The sequence below is a fragment of the Didymosphaeria variabile genome (genome assembly GCF_027946475.1).
Source record: "Didymosphaeria variabile strain IMI 356815 chromosome Unknown scaffold_5, whole genome shotgun sequence".
Classification (NCBI taxonomy): Eukaryota; Fungi; Ascomycota; class Dothideomycetes; order Pleosporales; family Didymosphaeriaceae; genus Didymosphaeria; species Didymosphaeria variabile.
In genome coordinates this window covers 3931255-3950006 of record NW_026611624.1, presented here as the reverse complement: position 1 = coordinate 3950006, position 18752 = coordinate 3931255, and the positions used below count along the sequence as shown (strand labels likewise).

Below are 18752 nucleotides of genomic sequence, written 5' to 3'. Positions count from 1 at the left end.
GCGTGCCTTCCTTGACAGCTGTGGCGCGTGCGCCCGACGTCAAGCACTCAAGCTGTCCCAAACGGCTCAGAATAGACCCTACCACTACGATTCAACCATGCGATGAATCGCTCCTCAGCTTCGCGATCACGATCTCGAGCTGCCCCAAACCGCACCTCGTCGTTCGCACCGCCGCTTCGCCGTCGTCCAACCTCCAACTCGCTCCCGCCAGACCCGGAAGATGATCCCGAGGCCACGCGCGAGGTGTCCGTAAACCATGCCATCGTCGAAGAGATCGCAAAGATAAAGAGATATGAGGACTTCACGACGATAGACTGGGTGCAAGATGCGGCGCGCGAACAGCTACGGCGAAAAGCCAGGCGGAAACAACGGGACAGTTATAGTCTTGGGCTTGGAGGAAGAGGCCGAATAGGCTGGCGCAGGCGATTGTACGAAGCGTATGATGCAGGACAAGCTTGGATCGTGGTTACGCTCGTGGGCGCCTCGATTGGGCTTATCGCAGCGTGCTTGAACATTATCACAGAATGGTTGGCGGACATCAAGCTAGGACACTGCGAGACGGCTTTCTATTTGAATGAGAACTTCTGCTGCTGGGGCGCCGAGAGCGGTAAGTTTGTGTCGGTTCCATTGCAATAAAGATATTGCTAACACGCACCAGGGTGCCCCGAATGGAAGCGCTGGAGCGGCTTCTGGCCTGTCAATTACGTTCTCTACATACTTTTCGCGGCACTGTTCTCCCTCACAGCTGCTACGTTGGTCAAGAGCTTTGCGCCGTATGCAGCCGGGTCGGGAATCTCGGAGATGAAGTGCATCATTGCCGGCTTCGTCATGAAGGGTTTCTTGGGCGCATGGACGTTGCTGATCAAGTCGATCGGCCTACCGCTCGCTATTGCGTCTGGACTTTCAGTAGGAAAAGAAGGGCCGAGTGTGCATTATGCAGTCTGTACGGGCAATGTTATATCGCGATTCTTCGACAAATACCGACGAAATGCGGCAAAAACGCGGGAAATCCTCAGCGCAAGCGCTGCAGCAGGTGTGGCCGTCGCGTTTGGTAGCCCGATAGGAGGCGTGCTTTTCTCGCTGGAAGAAATGTCCAATTACTTTCCACTGAAAACGCTTTGGAGGAGCTACTTCTGCGCTCTGGTCGCAACAGCTGTCCTCGCTGCAATGAATCCTTTCCGGACGGGCCAGCTCGTCATGTTCCAGGTGAAGTACGACCGGACATGGCATTTTTTTGAAATCTTGTTCTACCTCATTATCGGAGTCTTCGGTGGCCTGTACGGTGCGTTTGTTATGAAATGGAACCTGAGAGTGCAGGTATTTCGAAAGAAGTATCTTGGCAACTACCCGATCACCGAGGCGGTGGTTTTAGCTGTCCTCACAGCCATCGTCTGTTATCCAAACATGTTCCTTCGCATCGACATGACAGAGAGCATGGAGATTCTCTTCCAGGAGTGCGAGGGCGACCACGACTATGACGAGCTTTGCGAGTAAGCGTCCTAATTCACCTCGTGTTGACACATCTAACGATTTCTAGATCTGCTAATCGCTGGCGCATGATGTTTTCGCTTGCTATAGCTACGGTTCTTCGCACCCTTCTTGTCATTATATCATTCGGTTGCAAGGTGCCCGCAGGTATATTTGTGCCCTCCATGGCTATCGGAGCATCCTTCGGAAGAATGGTTGGCACTTTTGTACAATTCTTACACGAGTCATTCCCGGAGTCAGCGTTCTTTGCTGCCTGCCAGCCGGATGTGCCATGCATCACACCTGGTACTTACGCCTTTCTGGGCGCTGGCGCCGCATTGAGTGGTATCATGCACATCACAGTGTCGACTGTGGTCATCATGTTTGAGATCACAGGCGCCTTGACCTACATATTGCCGACCATGGTCGTAGTCGGAGTCACGAAGGCCGTCAGTGAGCGATTCGGTCATGGCGGCATTGCGGATCGCATGATCTATCTGAACGGATATCCATTCCTAGACAACAAAGAGGAGCACACTTTCGGCGTACCCGTTTCACAGGTCATGGCATCGCATGTAGTGTCATTGCCCGCAACTGGTCTTGAATTACGAGCATTGGAGCGTATCGTCAACGAAAACCAGTACCAAGGGTATCCGATCGTGGAAGATGCACAGTCAAAAACCCTAATTGGGTACATAGGCCAAACGGAGCTGCGATATGCCATTGACCGAGCTAAGAAAGATCAAATGGCACCCGGCCATGCGCGCTGCATATTCGCCACACCGAACAACAATGGTGCTCATGCTCCAACCTCCGCAATACCGTCTGCGTCCTTCGACACCATGCCTGCCACCTCTGGTCAGCTTCAAGTCGATCTCTCCAAATTCATTGATCCCACTCCACTCTCCGTCCATCCGCGCCTCCCTCTCGAAACTGTCATGGAGCTCTTCAAGAAGATGGGCCCGCGTGTTATCCTCATCGAATACCGTGGTCGCCTTACTGGACTCGTCACCGTCAAAGATTGTCTCAAGTATCAATTCAAGTTCGAGGCTCGTGAGAATCCTGAAGTTGCGCGGAGCTTGGACGAAAGGCAGGAAAAGGTCTGGGGCGTCCTCAAGACCGCCGCTGGGTGGGTCGATGGCATGTTTAGCAAGTTGACGTCTAGATTGGGCGGTCGACAAGGTGTGAGGTTAATGAGTCCAGTCATCGCGAGACGCAGAGAAGCCGATCCAGATGGACAGAGGGAGAGCGAGGACGATGGAGAGGTCGAACTAGAGGACCGAGGCAGGGGGAGTGTTAGGTAGTTGTCGTACAGTTCCACCTTTGTGTGTCACAACCACTTTGCCAAATAGCAATTCGTTCGTCCAAAATGCCCGCCGTACGCATTTGAGACATAATCGCTGGCCCGTTCATGCAGAGTCACGTGTAATGTAGCGGCCCCGTCCGTCGCGCCTTCCCGCTGTGCATTTGCGGGGTCCGCGGCGCGTCAACACACTGCAGGTGAGATAAACAAAACCTGGGTGACGGCTGTCACTCAAAACGCCGCAAGCCATCGACGCCATCTCCACTGCCAACGCAGCGGAAGTTTTCTAGAAGGTGTGATTTGTTTTTCGCGATCGAAACACCAATCACGCTCGTATCTGATCATACCCCTGCCGCGACTGTGCGTTGGTCGGTCCTCCGCGTCTGCCGCACGGACCCGTCGCGTCTTCCCAACTTTCGTCTCTAGGAGAGCACACCTTCAACAGTCATCGTTTCGGGGCTGCTTACACCCTCCTTCGCCGACATACCTAATACTCCTCGCGGTCGCTCCTTTATACCCACCAAGGAAGCGGCGAGACACATGTCTCTTTTCCGAAACTACACATAAACAACGATATGGAGGCACCGCTGGCTCCAGGGGCCGCCAACGGCAGCATACGCTCCCCGAGCCCAGCACCACCGGCGATCGACCCCCAAATCATCGTCGACTATGTCGAGAAGGTACTTGAAGTCAATCTCGGAGCTTCAAGTGCGGACCTTCACGCGCCCGGCAGTCTACTTTCGGAGTCTAGGATCGACGATACCCTGCAGCGCTGCACTCGTTTCGCCCTTGAGTCGCAGCAGGTTATTTACTTGGTGAAAGACAGGCTGGACGAGGCTCGCATTGACGGGCTAGATGGCGCAAATGGTAAGCAGCTACCTGTTGAGTGATTTGGGGCGGCCCCGCTAACTGCTGCAACAGGCGTCACCCAGCACTTTCTCTACACTCTTTCTTCTGAACTTGTAGATTCTCCCACGTGTGCGGCGTTCGTTGTTATTTCCAAGCGACCGATACCCATAGACCCTGCGATACCCATTACCGAACAAGTGCAGATCACGACGCTGCCCGGCTTTGCCGCATTCAACACCGCTTCATCGAAAGATGCCTCTCCCTACGAGTTCATACGTTCGATTCTACATAATTCCGTTCAACCGTACTTTAATACATTCACGAAAGGCCAGCAGAGCTTGGCAGGGACGTCTTTGAAGGGGGATAATGAGGCCAGATCAGGTATCCCGGCAGCGCAGAGGAAGTTTCGCGAGCTGGATTTGACCCTGAGCAACCTGGGAGATAATGTGGAAATTCCGCAGCTGCTGCTGCCCCTGCACCCACTGATTAAAGCTGCAGTGGAATCAGCAGAGGCGGAGAAGAAGACTCCATCACTGGACTATTTGCCCGCCCCTATCGTAACAGACAGCGCATTCTTGAACGGCTTGCAGTCCACAGTCAACGGATGGATCAAGTCAATTCAGACGATTACCAAAACCGATCGAAAAGTGTCAACGGGCACGGCCACACAAGAGATCAACTTTTGGATTTCGATGGAAAACAGGTTGGACGATATCGAAGCTCAGCTAAGAAGCCCGGGTGTCAAACTAACGCTGGACGTCCTTAAAAATGCGAAGCGCTTCCAGGCGACAGTCAGCTTCAGCGCGGATACTGGTTTGAAAGAAACCCATGACAAGGTGCAGAAGTACAATCAGCTGATGCGCGAGTTCCCAATTGGAGAATTGTTGTCTGCCACATCGTTGCAGAAGGTCCAGGAAGCGATTCAGCAGATTTTCGGCCACATCAACAAGAAGCTTCGTATCTGCCCGTACCCAGTGGAACGTGCCTTGCCTCTTGTGGAAGCCATCTCCGCGGATCTCGACAAGGTTTTGCAAGATTTGCTTAGGGGCAAGGAGCTGATGGCCATGGATTATCCCGAATTTCAGTCAGTCATGGAGGTTGCCGAAGACATTTGGCGGACTTGGGACGAGAATGTCAAAGAGTTCACCAATGTTGCGCGTGAGGTTACCAGGCGAAGGAATGAGAAATTCATCCCGATCAAGTTCACTGCTCGTCACCGACCGACTGAGGAGCGCATCCGATATGTTGCCACTTTCCGGAAGAACCACGAACAGCTGCAGCGCACCATAGTAACAGTCTTGGGATCACAAACCTCACTAGCGGCGTTCTCTGAGGGTGCAGAGGGCAATCAGTCTGTCATTGTCGAAGAGATGGGCGATGTCGATGCCGTGAAAGAAGTGGAGAAGGCATACGACGTTTTGAAGGATGTTGATGTGCTTGATGTCGAGCCTGAGGGAACTCGTCTCTTTGAGCAGGCTGAGCAGAAGTACAACGAGCGTACTTCGCGCGTCGAAAATTCTATCATTGCTAGGCTTAGGGATCGTCTTGGTACGGCAAAGACGGCTAACGAGATGTTTCGCGTCTTCTCGAAGTTTAACCCGCTTTTTGTCCGCCCGAAGATTCGAGGAGCCATTTCTGAGTATCAGACTCAGCTTATCGAGAACGTCAAACAAGACATTTCGGCGCTTCACGAGCGATTCAAGCGGCAATATGGCAACTCTGAGGCGCACGCTATGGCGCAGCTGCGCGACTTCCCTCCCGTGTCTGGCGCGGTAATCTGGGCACGACAAATCGAGACGCAGCTGGAGAACTACATGGGCAAAGTTGAAGACATCCTAGGCAAGGAGTGGGCGCTACATGCTGAAGGACAGAAGCTGCAGGCTGAGAGCAGTATGTTCAAGAAGAAGCTCGACACACGACCAATCTTCGAATCGTGGATACAATCTGTGGCGCGCCAGAAGTTGTCAATATCAGGGCGTTTGTTTATCGTTAGCCGAAATCGTGCCGCTGGCAACATCCTTGAATTGCACGTCAACTTCAATGCACAAGTAATTGCGCTCTTCAAAGAAGTTCGGAACCTGACTTGGCGAGGCTACCAAGTGCCCCACGGCATCAACAACATTTCAAAAGAAGCCAAGCGAGTGTATCCTTACGCTGTTAGCTTGATGGAGAGCGTGCGAACATACACTCAGACGATTCAATCCATTGTAGAGCTGACAGGCGTTGCTCTCCTACTCTACGGATACCTGAATGATGTGCAAGGGCTCGTCGGAAAGGGTGTCCCTTTGAAATGGGAATCTTTTGTGCATGCTTACGATCTCCACATCCGACAACCGGCGTTCTCCACTGGTGCACCTGGTAGCGTACGAACCGAAAGCAAGCACGTTCAATTTGTACGGGAGTTCGCTGCATCAACTTCACTACTGCAGACGAAGGTTGCCACCCTCGTAAGCATCAATGCGACCGTCCAGAAGGCGCTAAAGGACCTGGAGACATGTCCGTACAATGCTGACGCCTTTCGACAACATTTGGAGATCGTGCAGCGATCCGTCGACCAGCTCAACCTCGAGAACTATGCTAACCTGGGGTCATGGGTAGCCGCTATGAACTCGCGCATTGAGGCCATTTTACTTGTTCGACTGAATCGCGCCATTGCCCAGTGGATTGAGGTCTTCGCCAACGTCGACCAGGAAGAAGACCGACGACCTACTAGCCAACCTGCACCAATGGAGAATTCCGAAGAGAAGCCCAGTCTCTCCCGCTTGACGTTGGAAATTACTATGCGCAATCAGGTCATCTATCTCAGCCCTCCTGTCGAATATGCCCGCGCCAGCTGGCTCGAACAGCTTCAGCAATGGCTCGCAGTCATCTGTACTCTACAGAAGATCAAAGCCTCGCGGTACGAGATGCGAGTGGACGCGGCGGAGAACGCGTCTAACAATCAATTCTCCAACCTGGCGAGCCTATGTACAAACGCACTGATTCAAGTGTACGGCGCTGTGGAAGGCAAGCTCCACGATATCTCCTCATACGTCGATGAGTGGTTGCAGTTCCAGTCACTTTGGGATTTGCAATCCGATCATGTCTACGATATCTTGGGCGAGGACCTGTCACGCTGGCTACAGCTGCTCCAAGAAATCCGGAAGACTCGCGATACCTTCGACACTTCTGACATCAGCCGCCCGTTTGGTTATGTTACTGTCGACTACGAGCAGGTGCAGAACAAAGTAAGCGCCAAGTACGACCAGTGGCAGCAAGAGCTACTCGTCAAGTTTGCCGGCAGGCTTGGGCAGCGTATGGTTGAAATCTTTGCGCAGATAGAAAAGGCACGAAAAGACCTAGAGATGCAGACACTGGAAGCTTCTTCCACGGCGCAGGCAGTATCTTTCATAACTGTTGTCGAGCAGTCCAAGCGAAAAGTTCTGGAATGGGAGCCTGAAATCGATGTGTTCCGGCAGGGCAATTCCACTCTTGTCCGTCAACGTTACCAGACACCGGCTGATTGGCTGCATATGGACCAAATCGATCACGAATGGCAAATGCTTACTGATGTTTTGGAGCGGAAGTCGAAGATTGCGAACGACCAGAGGGATGCTCTCAGGGGCAAGATCGAGGCAGAGGATAAGGTCGTTAATCAGAAGATTGCCGACATCATTACGGAGTGGAGCGAGCAGAAACCCGTTGCCGGCAATATTCGCCCTGCAGAGGCCTCGCAAACACTCGAAACCTTCGATCGGAAGCTGAACCAGCTGCGGACCGAGTCAGAGAACATCTCTAAGGCTAAAGATGCCCTCAACCTTTCGAAGTCCGGCGAGACGGCTCTTAAAGCTGTCCTTGAAGAAGTGCAAGACTTTAAGTCCGTCTGGGCATCTCTTGCCACGATCTGGGAGAGCATCGATACTCTTCGCGAGACTCTCTGGAACAGCATCCAACCACGCAAGCTGCGCCAGAATCTAGACAACCTTCTCAAGATGACCAAGGATATGCCAAGCCGAATGCGACAATACCAGGCGTTCGAGTACGTACAGGGCACTTTGAAGCAACTCCTCAAAGAAAACAGTATTCTCAGCGATCTGCGATCTGATGCCGTACGGGAGCGACATTGGGTGCGCATCTTCAAACAGCTCAAACCCTCCAAGCGATACTCGGCAATCTCCATGACATTGGGTGACGTCTGGGATCTCAAGCTCGGTCCTAGCGAGAAGATCATTCGCGACGTCATCACACAGGCCCAGGGTGAAATGGCGCTCGAGGAGTTCTTGAAGCAAGTCCGGGAGACTTGGCAGAACTACAATCTGGAGCTTGTGAATTACCAGAACAAGTGCCGCCTCATTCGTGGCTGGGATGATCTATTCGCAAAGTGCAGCGAGAACCTTAACTCGCTACAGGCTATGCGGCATTCCCCGTACTACAAGGAGTTTGAAGAAGACGCATCTGCATGGGAGGACAAACTGAACCGCGTACATGTGCTCTTCGATGTCTGGATTGATGTACAGCGTCAATGGGTGTATCTCGAGGGTGTTTTCACGGGCAATGCTGACATCAAGCACTTGTTGCCGATGGAGTCTTCACGTTTCCAGAACATCAACTCGGAGTTCCTGTCTGTGATGAAGAAGGTGTCCCGACAGCCATTCGTCCTTGAGGTGCTGAACATCTCAGGTGTGCAAAAGTCTCTTGAACGCCTTGCAGAACTCCTCAACAAGATTCAGAAGGCTCTCGGAGAGTACCTGGAGCGAGAGCGTGTGTCATTCCCTCGCTTCTACTTCGTCGGTGACGAGGATCTTCTTGAGATCATTGGTAACAGCAACGACACACTCCGTATTGCCAAGCATCTTAGGAAGATGTTCGCGGGAATCTCTGGGCTCATAACCGATGAGGATGGTATCATTACGGGCTTTACCTCGAAGGAGGGTGAAGAGGTGATGCTTCGAAAAGAGGTAAACCTGGTCAAGACGCCGCGGATCAACGAGTGGCTGGGCGCTTTGGAACTGAACATGAAGACGACGCTGGCGGAGCTTTCATTCGAAGCCTACCAAGAGTTTGAACAGCTAATGGCACCCGATGCAATGGATCCTGTAGCCTTCGACGCTTATATTCACAAGTACCCTGCCCAGGTTGTCGTACTCGGAACACAAATCGCTTGGTCACACGCAGTCGAGAAGTCCCTCAACGAGGAGGGTATATCGTTGCCGCAGTTGTATGAGAAGCAAGTCAACATCCTGAAACTTCTCGCAACTTCCGTGCTCGGCGACCTCGAGGCCATCCAGCGAAGGAAATGCGAACATCTGATCACCGAGTTCGTTCACCAGCGAGACGTTATCCACAAGCTCCAGAAGGTTGGAGCAAGTTCGCCCACTCACCACTTGTGGCTACTCACTATGCGCTACATGTATGAGCCACACGACGACTTGCTGAAGCGGATGAAGATCAAGATGGCGAATGCGGTCCTAGACTACGGTTACGAATACCTTGGTGTTGCAGAACGTCTCGTCCGCACTCCACTCACGGATCGTTGTTTCCTCACCCTGACACAGGCCTTGTGCCAGCGTCTTGGAGGCTCCCCGTACGGACCTGCAGGTACTGGCAAGACGGAGTCGGTCAAGGCCTTAGGAGTGCAACTGGGCCGCTTCACACTTGTCTTCTGCTGCGATGATACTTTCGACTTCCAAGCCATGGGTCGTATTTTCCTTGGTATCTGCCAAGTCGGTGCCTGGGGTTGTTTCGATGAATTCAATCGTCTCGAAGAGCGCATCTTGTCTGCCGTCTCTCAGCAGATCCAAAACATCCAGCTGGGTTTGCGTACGGGTGCTGAAGACGAGAAAGCACAGATTGACCTGATCGGACGCCAACTTAGGGTCAACCTCAACACTGGTATCTTCATCACAATGAACCCTGGATACGCTGGACGTTCGAACCTGCCTGATAACTTGAAGAAGCTCTTCCGAAGTGTTGCCATGTCCAAACCGGACAAAGAGCTCATCTCTGAAGTCATGCTCTACTCGCAGGGTTTCTCCCAGGCCAAAGAGCTGTCGAAGCAAGTCGTTCCGTTCTTCGACAAGTGCTCCGGCACACTTTCTAAACAGGCGCACTACGACTTTGGTCTACGGGCATTGAAGAGTGTGCTTGTTAGCTCCGGTGGTCTGAAGCGAGCCCGTATCGCCACAGTAGGATCGCAAGAATCTGACGAAGCTGTCATGGAGCCTCAAATCATCATTCAGAGTCTGCGCGAAACCATGGCACCGAAATTGATTGCTTCGGACGCCGAGATCATGAAGTCTATTGAAGGCGACTCGTTCCCTGGCGTGGAATACATTCCTGCACCTCTAAACAAACTCGAAGAGGCTATCCGCAAGTCAGCCGAAGAGTCCAAGTTCGTGGTTAGTGATGCTTGGATGACCAAGATCATCCAACTCTACCAGATCCAGAACCTTCACCACGGTGTCATGATGGTCGGTTCCTCCGGTTCTGGTAAATCTGCAGCCTGGAAGACTCTGCTTGCCGCCCTTCAGACCGTGGAAGGCGTAGAAGGAGTATGCCACGTCATTGACCCCAAGGTCATGTCCAAGGAGGAATTGTACGGAAGCATGGACAGCACCACTCGCGAATGGACTGACGGACTTTTCACGAGCATTCTGCGAAAGATCGTCGACAACCTTCGTGGTGAAGACAGCAAGCGCCATTGGATCGTCTTCGATGGTGATGTTGACCCTGAATGGGTTGAGAACCTGAACTCCGTCCTCGACGATAACAAGCTCCTTACTCTACCTAACGGTGAGCGTCTCAACCTGCCTTCAAATGTTCGCATCATGTTCGAGGTCGAAACTCTGAAGTACGCTACACTGGCTACAGTGTCGCGTTGCGGTATGGTATGGTTCAGCGATGACACGGTCGAAGTTGAGATGATGATTAAGAACTACATTGAGAACCTCAGGACCGTTCCTTTCGATGACATTGAGGACGACTCCGTGGCCCCGGGCCAGATGTCCCAGAAGACGCTCGCTACACAGAATCTAATCGCCGAATTCCTGCTTATAAAGCTAACCCAGGACAAATTTATCGAGAAGGCGCTTAGTATGGCGAGGAAGTTTAAGCATATCATGGAGTACACCGAAATCCGCGCTCTGAACACTCTCTTCTCCCTACTCAACAAAGCCTGCCGCAATGTGCTCGAGTACAACGTTCAGCATCAAGATTTCCCGCTTGAGGATGAGAAGATGGAAGCCTACATTTCTAAAAAGCTGCTACTCGCATTGGTATGGGCTCTTGTCGGCGATTGCCCTCTGTCCGAGCGCAAACAGTTTGGCGATCTCATTGCCGGCCTCACCGATGTTGAACTTCCATCACTGAACGAGTCAACCTCGCTCATCGACTTCGATGTCAAGCCCGACAAGTCGGACTGGGACATGTGGCAGAACCAGGTGCCGACCATGGAAGTCAACACACACTCTATCATCCAGACAGATGTGGTTATCCCAACTCTCGACACTGTTCGCCACGAAGATGTCCTATACTCCTGGCTCGCCGAACACAAACCCCTCCTTCTCTGTGGTCCGCCAGGTTCCGGTAAAACCATGACTCTCTTCAGCGCTCTACGCAAGCTGCCGAACATGGAAGTTGTCGGTCTCAACTTCTCCAGCGCTACAACTCCCGATCTTCTCGTCAAGACTTTCGAGCAATATTGCGAATACAAGAAGACTCTTAACGGAGTGCAGCTCTCACCTACCCAGGTTGGCCGATGGCTTATCATCTTCTGTGACGAGATCAATTTGCCAGCACCCGATAAGTATGGTACCCAGCGAGCTATCTCCTTCCTAAGGCAGCTCGTGGAACAGAACGGTTTCTGGCGGACATCCGATAAGACTTGGGTCACACTGGACCGCATCCAATTCGTTGGTGCTTGCAACCCGCCAACTGATGCTGGGCGCACGCCAATGGGTCTCCGTTTCCTCCGCCATGCTCCGCTTATCATGGTCGACTACCCTGGCGAGCAGTCCCTGCTTCAGATTTATGGCACTTTCAACAGCGCTGTATTAAAGATCATCCCCACTTTACGCGGTTACGCAGAAGCCTTGACAAAAGCTATGGTGCAATTGTACTCGGAGTCACAGAAGCGCTTTACTCCCGATATCCAGCCGCACTACGTCTACTCGCCTCGTGAGCTGACTCGTTGGGTTCGCGGTATATACGAAGCCCTGCGTCCGCTTGAGACCCTGCCTGTTGAAGGTCTTGTGAGAATTTGGGCGCACGAAGCTCTTCGGCTGTTCCAGGATCGTCTGATCGCCGAGGACGAACGCAAATGGACCGAGGAATGTGTTCACCGCGTAGCAATGGAACACTTCCCTACCATTAACGAGGACAAGGCTCTTGGTGGGCCCATTCTGTTCTCCAATTGGCTGTCCAAGAATTACGTGCCCGTTGAGCGCGATCAATTGCGCGACTTCGTCAAGGCACGTCTCAAGACTTTCTGTGAAGAAGAAGTTGATGTTCCGTTAATCCTATTCAACGATGTTCTTGAGCACGTACTCCGTATCGATCGTGTGTTCCGACAGCCGCAGGGTCATTTGATCTTGATTGGGGTCAGCGGTTCAGGAAAGACTACATTGTCCCGCTTCGTCGCCTGGATGAACGGACTGAAGGTGTATCAGATCAAGGTCCATGGGAAATACTCTGGTGAAGACTTTGATGAAGACTTACGTAATGTACTCCGTCGATGTGGTTGCAAGGGTGAAAAGATCTGCTTCATCATGGACGAAGCTAACGTGTTGGACTCTGGATTCCTCGAGCGCATGAACACCCTGCTTGCCAACGCTGAGGTTCCTGGTCTTTTCGAAGGGGATGAGTACGCCTCCTTGATGACCGCTATCAAAGAAGGAGCGCAACGCCAAGGCACGATCCTTGACTCACAGGAAGAACTCTACAAGTGGTTTACTGGACAGATTGTCAAGAACCTTCACGTTGTCTTCACGATGAACCCACCTGAAGAAGGTCTTTCGTCCAAGGCTGCCACCAGTCCTGCCTTGTTCAACCGTTGTGTTCTCAACTGGATGGGCGACTGGTCTGACCAAGCACTTTATCAGGTCGGCAGTGAACTCACGCAGTCTGTGGATCTGGATCGCGCCAATTACAACGCACCCGACAGCATCCCTGTCGCCTATCGTGGTCTTACCCTTCCTCCGTCACATCGCGAAAGTGTGGTCAACGCTATGGTTTACGTCCACCACTCTCTGCACGGGTTTAACAGCAGACTGCAGAAGCAGCAGAACAAGAAGACGTATCTCACCCCTCGCCATTTCTTGGACTTTGTGGCACAGTACGTTAAATTATACAACGAGAAGCGCGAAGAACTCGAGGAACAACAGCGCCATCTCAACGTTGGTCTTGAGAAGCTTCGCGAAACGGTCGATCAGGTTCAAGAACTTCGAATTAGCCTAGCGCAGAAGAAGACGCAATTGGAGAAGAAGGATGCCGAAGCTAACGACAAGTTGCAGCGCATGGTTGCCGACCAGCGAGTAGCGGAGCAGAAGAAGTCAAGTTCTATCGAAGTCTCAGCTAAGCTCGCTCAGGAGGATATTGAAATTCAGAGGCGTCAAGAGGAGGTGAATAATGACCTCGCCGCAGCCGAACCTGCTGTGATGGAGGCTCAGAAGGCTGTGCAGAACATCAAGAGACAGCACCTTACCGAAGTCCGATCCATGGGCAATCCGCCTATGGGTGTCAAGCTGGCTCTAGAAGCTGTCTGCACGCTTCTCGGCAATAAGGTCTCTGACTGGAAATCGATTGTGGCCATTGTGAGGAAAGACGACTTCATTGCTAATATCGTCAACTTCGACAACGAGAGACAGATGACCGCCCCACTCCGTAAGAAGATGATGAACGAGTATCTCTCCAAAGAGGACTTCACTTTCGAGAAGGTTAATCGCGCTTCAAAGGCCTGCGGTCCACTTGTGAAATGGGTTGAGGCTCAGGTGCACTACTCTGACATCTTGGATCGTGTTGGACCTCTTCGTGCCGAAGTGGAGCAATTGGAGGAAGCCGCACAGGTGACGAAAGACGAGGCAAAGGAGACTCAAGCCCTGATCCAGAAGTTGGAGGACAGTATTGCTCAGTACAAGACGGAATATGCTGCGTTGATCAGCGAGACCCAGGCTATCAAATCTGAGATGAAGACGGTTGAGTCCAAGGTCGACCGTAGTTTGAAGTTGCTCGACAGTCTCTCCTCTGAACGAACACGTTGGGAAGAAAGCAGCCGCTCATTCGACTCTCAGATCGATACCATTGTCGGCGACGTACTTGTTGCGGCTGCCTTCATTGCTTACGGAGGATACTATGACCAGCAGTATAGGAAGGGCATGATGGAGGACTGGCTGCACCACCTTTCGCTATCGGGCATTACTTTCAAGACACCAAACCCGATCACCGAGTACCTATCTACGCCTGACGAGAGACTGACATGGCAGCACAACGGTCTACCAGTTGACGATCTCTGCACCGAGAACGCCATTGTCCTCAATCGTTTCAACCGTTACCCTCTTATCATTGACCCCTCTGGCCGAACACAAGAGTTCCTGGAGAACGAGAACAAGGACCGCCGACTCACCGTAACCAGCTTTTTGAGTGACTCCTTCACGAAGCAGCTCGAGAGTTCTCTACGTTTCGGTAACCCCATTTTGATTCAGGACGCAGAACATCTCGACCCTATCCTCAACCATGTTCTTAACAAGGAGTACCAGAAAACCGGAGGTCGTGTGCTCATCCAGCTTGGCAAACAAGAGATCGATTTCTCGCCTTCATTCAAAATTTACCTCTCTACGCGCGATCCGTCTGCCAACTTTGCTCCGGACATTTGTAGTCGTACCACCTTTGTCAACTTCACGGTTACGCAGAGCAGCTTGCAAACACAAACGCTCAATGAGGTACTCAAGTCGGAGCGACCGGACGTCGATGAGCGGCGAACAAACCTCATCAAGATGCAGGGCGAGTTTGCCGTCCATTTGCGACAGCTGGAGAAGCGCCTGCTTCAAGCCCTTAACGAGTCTCAAGGAAATATTCTCGACGATGATCGCGTTATCGAGACGTTGGAGACTTTGAAGAAAGAGGCTGCAGAAATTTCAGTCAAGGTCTCAGAGACTGCTGGCGTTATGACAGAAGTGGAAAACATCACGAAAGAGTACACCGTCGTTGCTCGCTCATGCTCGGCTATTTTCGCGGTATTGGAGCAATTGCACCACCTCAATCACTTCTACCAGTTCTCGCTGCAGTACTTCACATCAATTTTCGATACCGTGCTACAAAAGGTCAAGAAGTCGAACATCTCCGGTCATGAAGCTCGTATTACTCAAATCATCACCGATCTATTCATCGACACGTACCGCCGTACCTCGCTCTCTCTGCTTCAGAAGGATCGCGTCACACTGGCGATGCTACTGGTTCAAGCCGCGCCTTACAAGATGGACAAGACTCTGATCGATGTCATCCTTGACGACGACCTGGAAGGTGTTGATCTTTCCTCGCAGCCTGAACGTAAAGATGAGGTCATGATCCGTGCAGGTAAAGTGTCCGTCTTTAAATCTGAGCTCGAGAAGGTGGATGACGTTTCATGGGAAACTTTCCTCGCTGAAGAACTGGGAGAGCGCCACGTACCCCAGACCTGGCCGGCCGATCTCAACAACTACGACAAACAGCTGCGCGCACTCGTCCTTGTCAAACTGTTCCGAGTTGACCGCTTCGTTCCCGCTGTTGAGCGTTTTGTTACCGACGTCTTTGGCAAGGGTCTATTAGATGCGAGTGGCGACCTGGGTGACATCGTCAAGCAAGTCAACGCAACCACGCCGGTCGCTCTGAGCTCCAGCCCAGGTTTCGATGCCAGCTACAAGGTCGACAACCTTGTCGAGAGGGAACGCGTTACCTGCTCCAACATCGCCATGGGTTCTAACGAAGGTGCTGCTACTGCCGACAAGGCGATTGCCAATGCTGCAACGACTGGTAATTGGGTCCTTGTCAAGAACGTGCATCTAGCTACAGAGTGGCTTCAGTCGCTTGAGAAGAGGCTCGAAGCTCTCAAACCTAATCCTGACTTCCGTCTCTTCCTGTCGATGGAGTCCAGTCCGAAGATTCCTGTCAACTTATTGCGCGCTTCTCGTGTCTTGTCGTACGAACAACCAGCCGGTATCCGTGCCAACATGAAAGACTCTTTGGCTTCGCTATCTGAGAGGGCTGTCAAGCACCCGGTCGAGAAGGCTCGTGTCTACCTTCTACTGTGCTTCTTCCACGCGGTTGTGCAAGAGCGTCTGCGATATGCGCCTACCTTGGGATGGAAAGGCTTCTGGGAGTTCAACGATAGTGATGTAAGTCCTTCCATGTTTACTTCTCGAGTCTACACTAACATGATCACAGTATGAATGCTGCAGCTTCATCGTCGACACCTGGGTGGACAATGTCGCTCAAGGCCGATCCAACGTCGCTCCCACCAAGATCCCATGGGACATGATTCGCACGCTTGTGACCGAAATGTACGGCGGCAAGATCGATGACGAAGCCGATTTCCGCACGCTGGCCTCCCTCGTCGAACAATGCCTGACGCCCGCGGCTTTCGAAGATAATTTCAAGATCGTTCCCGATACAGAGCAGAGCCAGGGTTTGGAGCTTCCCAGCGCTACCGGCTGGAAGGACTTCATGGGCTGGGTCAACGACCTGCCTGAGCGCGAGCCCCCAACGTACCTTGGCTTGCCGGCGAATGCGGAGAAGCTGTTGCTGGTTGGGCAGGCGAAGAGTATGGTGGCGAATTTGAAGAGGGTGGTGGATATGTTGGATGAGGGGGAGCAGGTTATGGCGGAGGCGGAGGGTGAGGGTGAGACCTAAATGGCCACCGTTATGCGCGACAAGAGCATCATTTCCTTTGTTTTTTAAACTTCTTGCAAGTACTCGTTTAGGGTGGCATGGCGTATGTGGCTCGCTCCCGAGGTGGCATTATCAGCGTGTTATTTGCATTGCGCGGAGTGCGTGAGTAGGACATTTGGAGTTGGAGAGATCCTTCATTTCGGTGGGATACGGATAGGCTGATATACCCATCTCTTTTGTTCTCTCAGCTTTCAGATTGTGTGTATAGCTATTAGGGGAAACATGTATAGAATGTTTTCAATTCATCTCGAACAGTTCGGTCAGTATCTACATCAGGGGTGAAGTGATAGGGGAGCGATAACAGATAAAAGTGAGCGGGTGATAGCGGGAGTCGGATCAGTATGCATGGTGAGAGAACACGCTTACGCTGAAAGACCTGCGATCGCGTTGTGGAGTTATCTCGTCTTCGATGAGCTTTTCTTACTTGGGTTGCTAGTAGTAGCTATAAGCTTGCAAGCTAGAACCCTCTCAACACTTTTTTTGGTCACTCGCACACACACACTGAGCAACACGCTTTCGCTTGTAGCCTCTTCGAAACCAGAGGTTTAGTAGACCGCAACTAAGACGGTTAGGACGAAGATACGCAGGAGCAGGGTATCATACCACTCACGCCCAACAACGAAGACCTCAAGCCGGAGATCGAGAACCTCGAAGTGCCAGTCAGAAGCTACAGGGACGGCGCCGCGACAAGCTCACAGATAGACCACGCAGCACAAGGTCCAGGTGCTTGTGGCAGTGGCCCAGCAGTCCGACTGGGCAGCACGAACCCCACCAACATGTCAGCCACAACCGAACTCATCAGCGTCCGCTGCTTCGTCAGAGCACACAATCTCGAAACTGCGCTGAATAATCTTCCATCTGCTAATGAGCTGGCTGTCGCACCGCAAACTAATGTCCCACCCGAACACCCCTTCAAGCTCTTCATAGGGATTCGTGATAATGGCTCAGTCTGGATTGGTCTGACTACGACCCCTAAGCGAGGCTTTGGTCCAGGCTTCAAGGTCTTCATCACTACGTGGAACACTGTCACATCTCACACTTCCGATGTTCTGGAGAAGGTCGACCTGTTTCAGCCGTTCAAGAGGCTGTGGGAAAGGACAAGCGTGTGCACTGGGGTGGAAAGTTCCTGGAAAGAAAATAGGAGGGGAATGCTGAAAGGCTTTGCGTATTGGTACCTGCTGGTGGAGGCGGAGAGGGTGGGGAGGAAATTGTTGGTGCCGGGTCCAATAAGGAAATACCTGGTGGAGGGTTTGAAGAAGGTTGGCGTTGAGGCTTACAGTGTCGAGGAAAGAGCACTGGGGAAGAATGAACCCACGAAGGGGCACGACTTACGGAAAGAACGAGTCACCAAAAAGAGGCGAGTTGCGGAAATCGACGATGAGGAACAAGGACCGCAGTCGCCAGGCGCAAGTGTCGAGCAACCACAAATATGGCACTCTGAGGCTGTGGGTGAAGAATATGCCAGTCAGGGTGTGAGGAACACGCTTCCCAGTGATCAGCCATCAACCTCGGAACGGGCGAGCGGTACCTCCGATGGCCATACAGACAGCAACTTGCAAGTCCAGAACAAAGACCACATGGTTTCACAGTCGGGAAATCCCGCTCGTATCACGCCGCCAGAGAATGCGACGTCGCTTCTCAAGAGTTTCCAGAGGCCGCCGCAGCAATTGCCACCACGAGAGGTCTCAAATACTTGGCCATATGGTTTCTCACGACCAATAATTCGGCCAGTTACTCCGTCCGGTACTTCCGGTGTCGAGATTGAAGCAGGCTCTCATCACCTCAACGCCAATTTCGAGGACGGCGACTGTGCATCCACTTCAGCAACACAGGGGCCGTCGCAAGGTAACCAGCAGATTTCGTCGCCAAGCTCTAGCATCGGTGGTATGACACAACTCGATGAGTTCGAGAAGTTGAAAGAAATGCTGGCCGTTGACACCGCTCTGCACGCGGAATATCGGTACCAGCTTGCCAAGGCTGAGGCACTGAAGCGACAATTAGAGGAGCATAGGGATGAGATTCGAAAGGATATGGCTGAGGCGGTGGCGGCTAGGATGGCATGATTTTCTATGCAGGAATCAATCCTACGCAGGGTGTACGGGTAGAAACTATGGGGCTTCTTCGTAGATTGGGTTTAGGCTGCAGTGATTGCGCGCTTGACTAAACCTCCATCCCTTGTCTATAGCTTGATTTTTCTTTTGAGAGAATCTACGACTCACACTTTCCACTTCCTATT

General features: G+C 52.3%; 2 protein-coding genes across 2 annotated transcripts; both read left to right on the top strand.

The window, feature by feature from the left end:
* Positions 1-102: 102 nt before the first annotated feature.
* GEF1 (glycerol ethanol, ferric requiring protein) lies at positions 103-2771 on the top strand (the record flags this gene model as incomplete). Its single annotated transcript, XM_056216520.1, has 3 exons — positions 103-607; positions 659-1490; positions 1538-2771. The coding sequence occupies 3 exons, from the start codon at positions 103-105 to the stop codon at positions 2769-2771; spliced, it is 2571 nt and encodes an 856-aa protein (XP_056070767.1).
* A 574-nt stretch (positions 2772-3345) lies between these two features.
* DYN1 (dynein heavy chain) lies at positions 3346-18579 on the top strand (the record flags this gene model as incomplete). Its single annotated transcript, XM_056216519.1, has 5 exons — positions 3346-3637; positions 3692-15963; positions 16013-16466; positions 17043-17059; positions 17089-18579. The coding sequence occupies 5 exons, from the start codon at positions 3346-3348 to the stop codon at positions 18577-18579; spliced, it is 14526 nt and encodes a 4841-aa protein (XP_056070766.1).
* Positions 18580-18752: the final 173 nt, after the last annotated feature.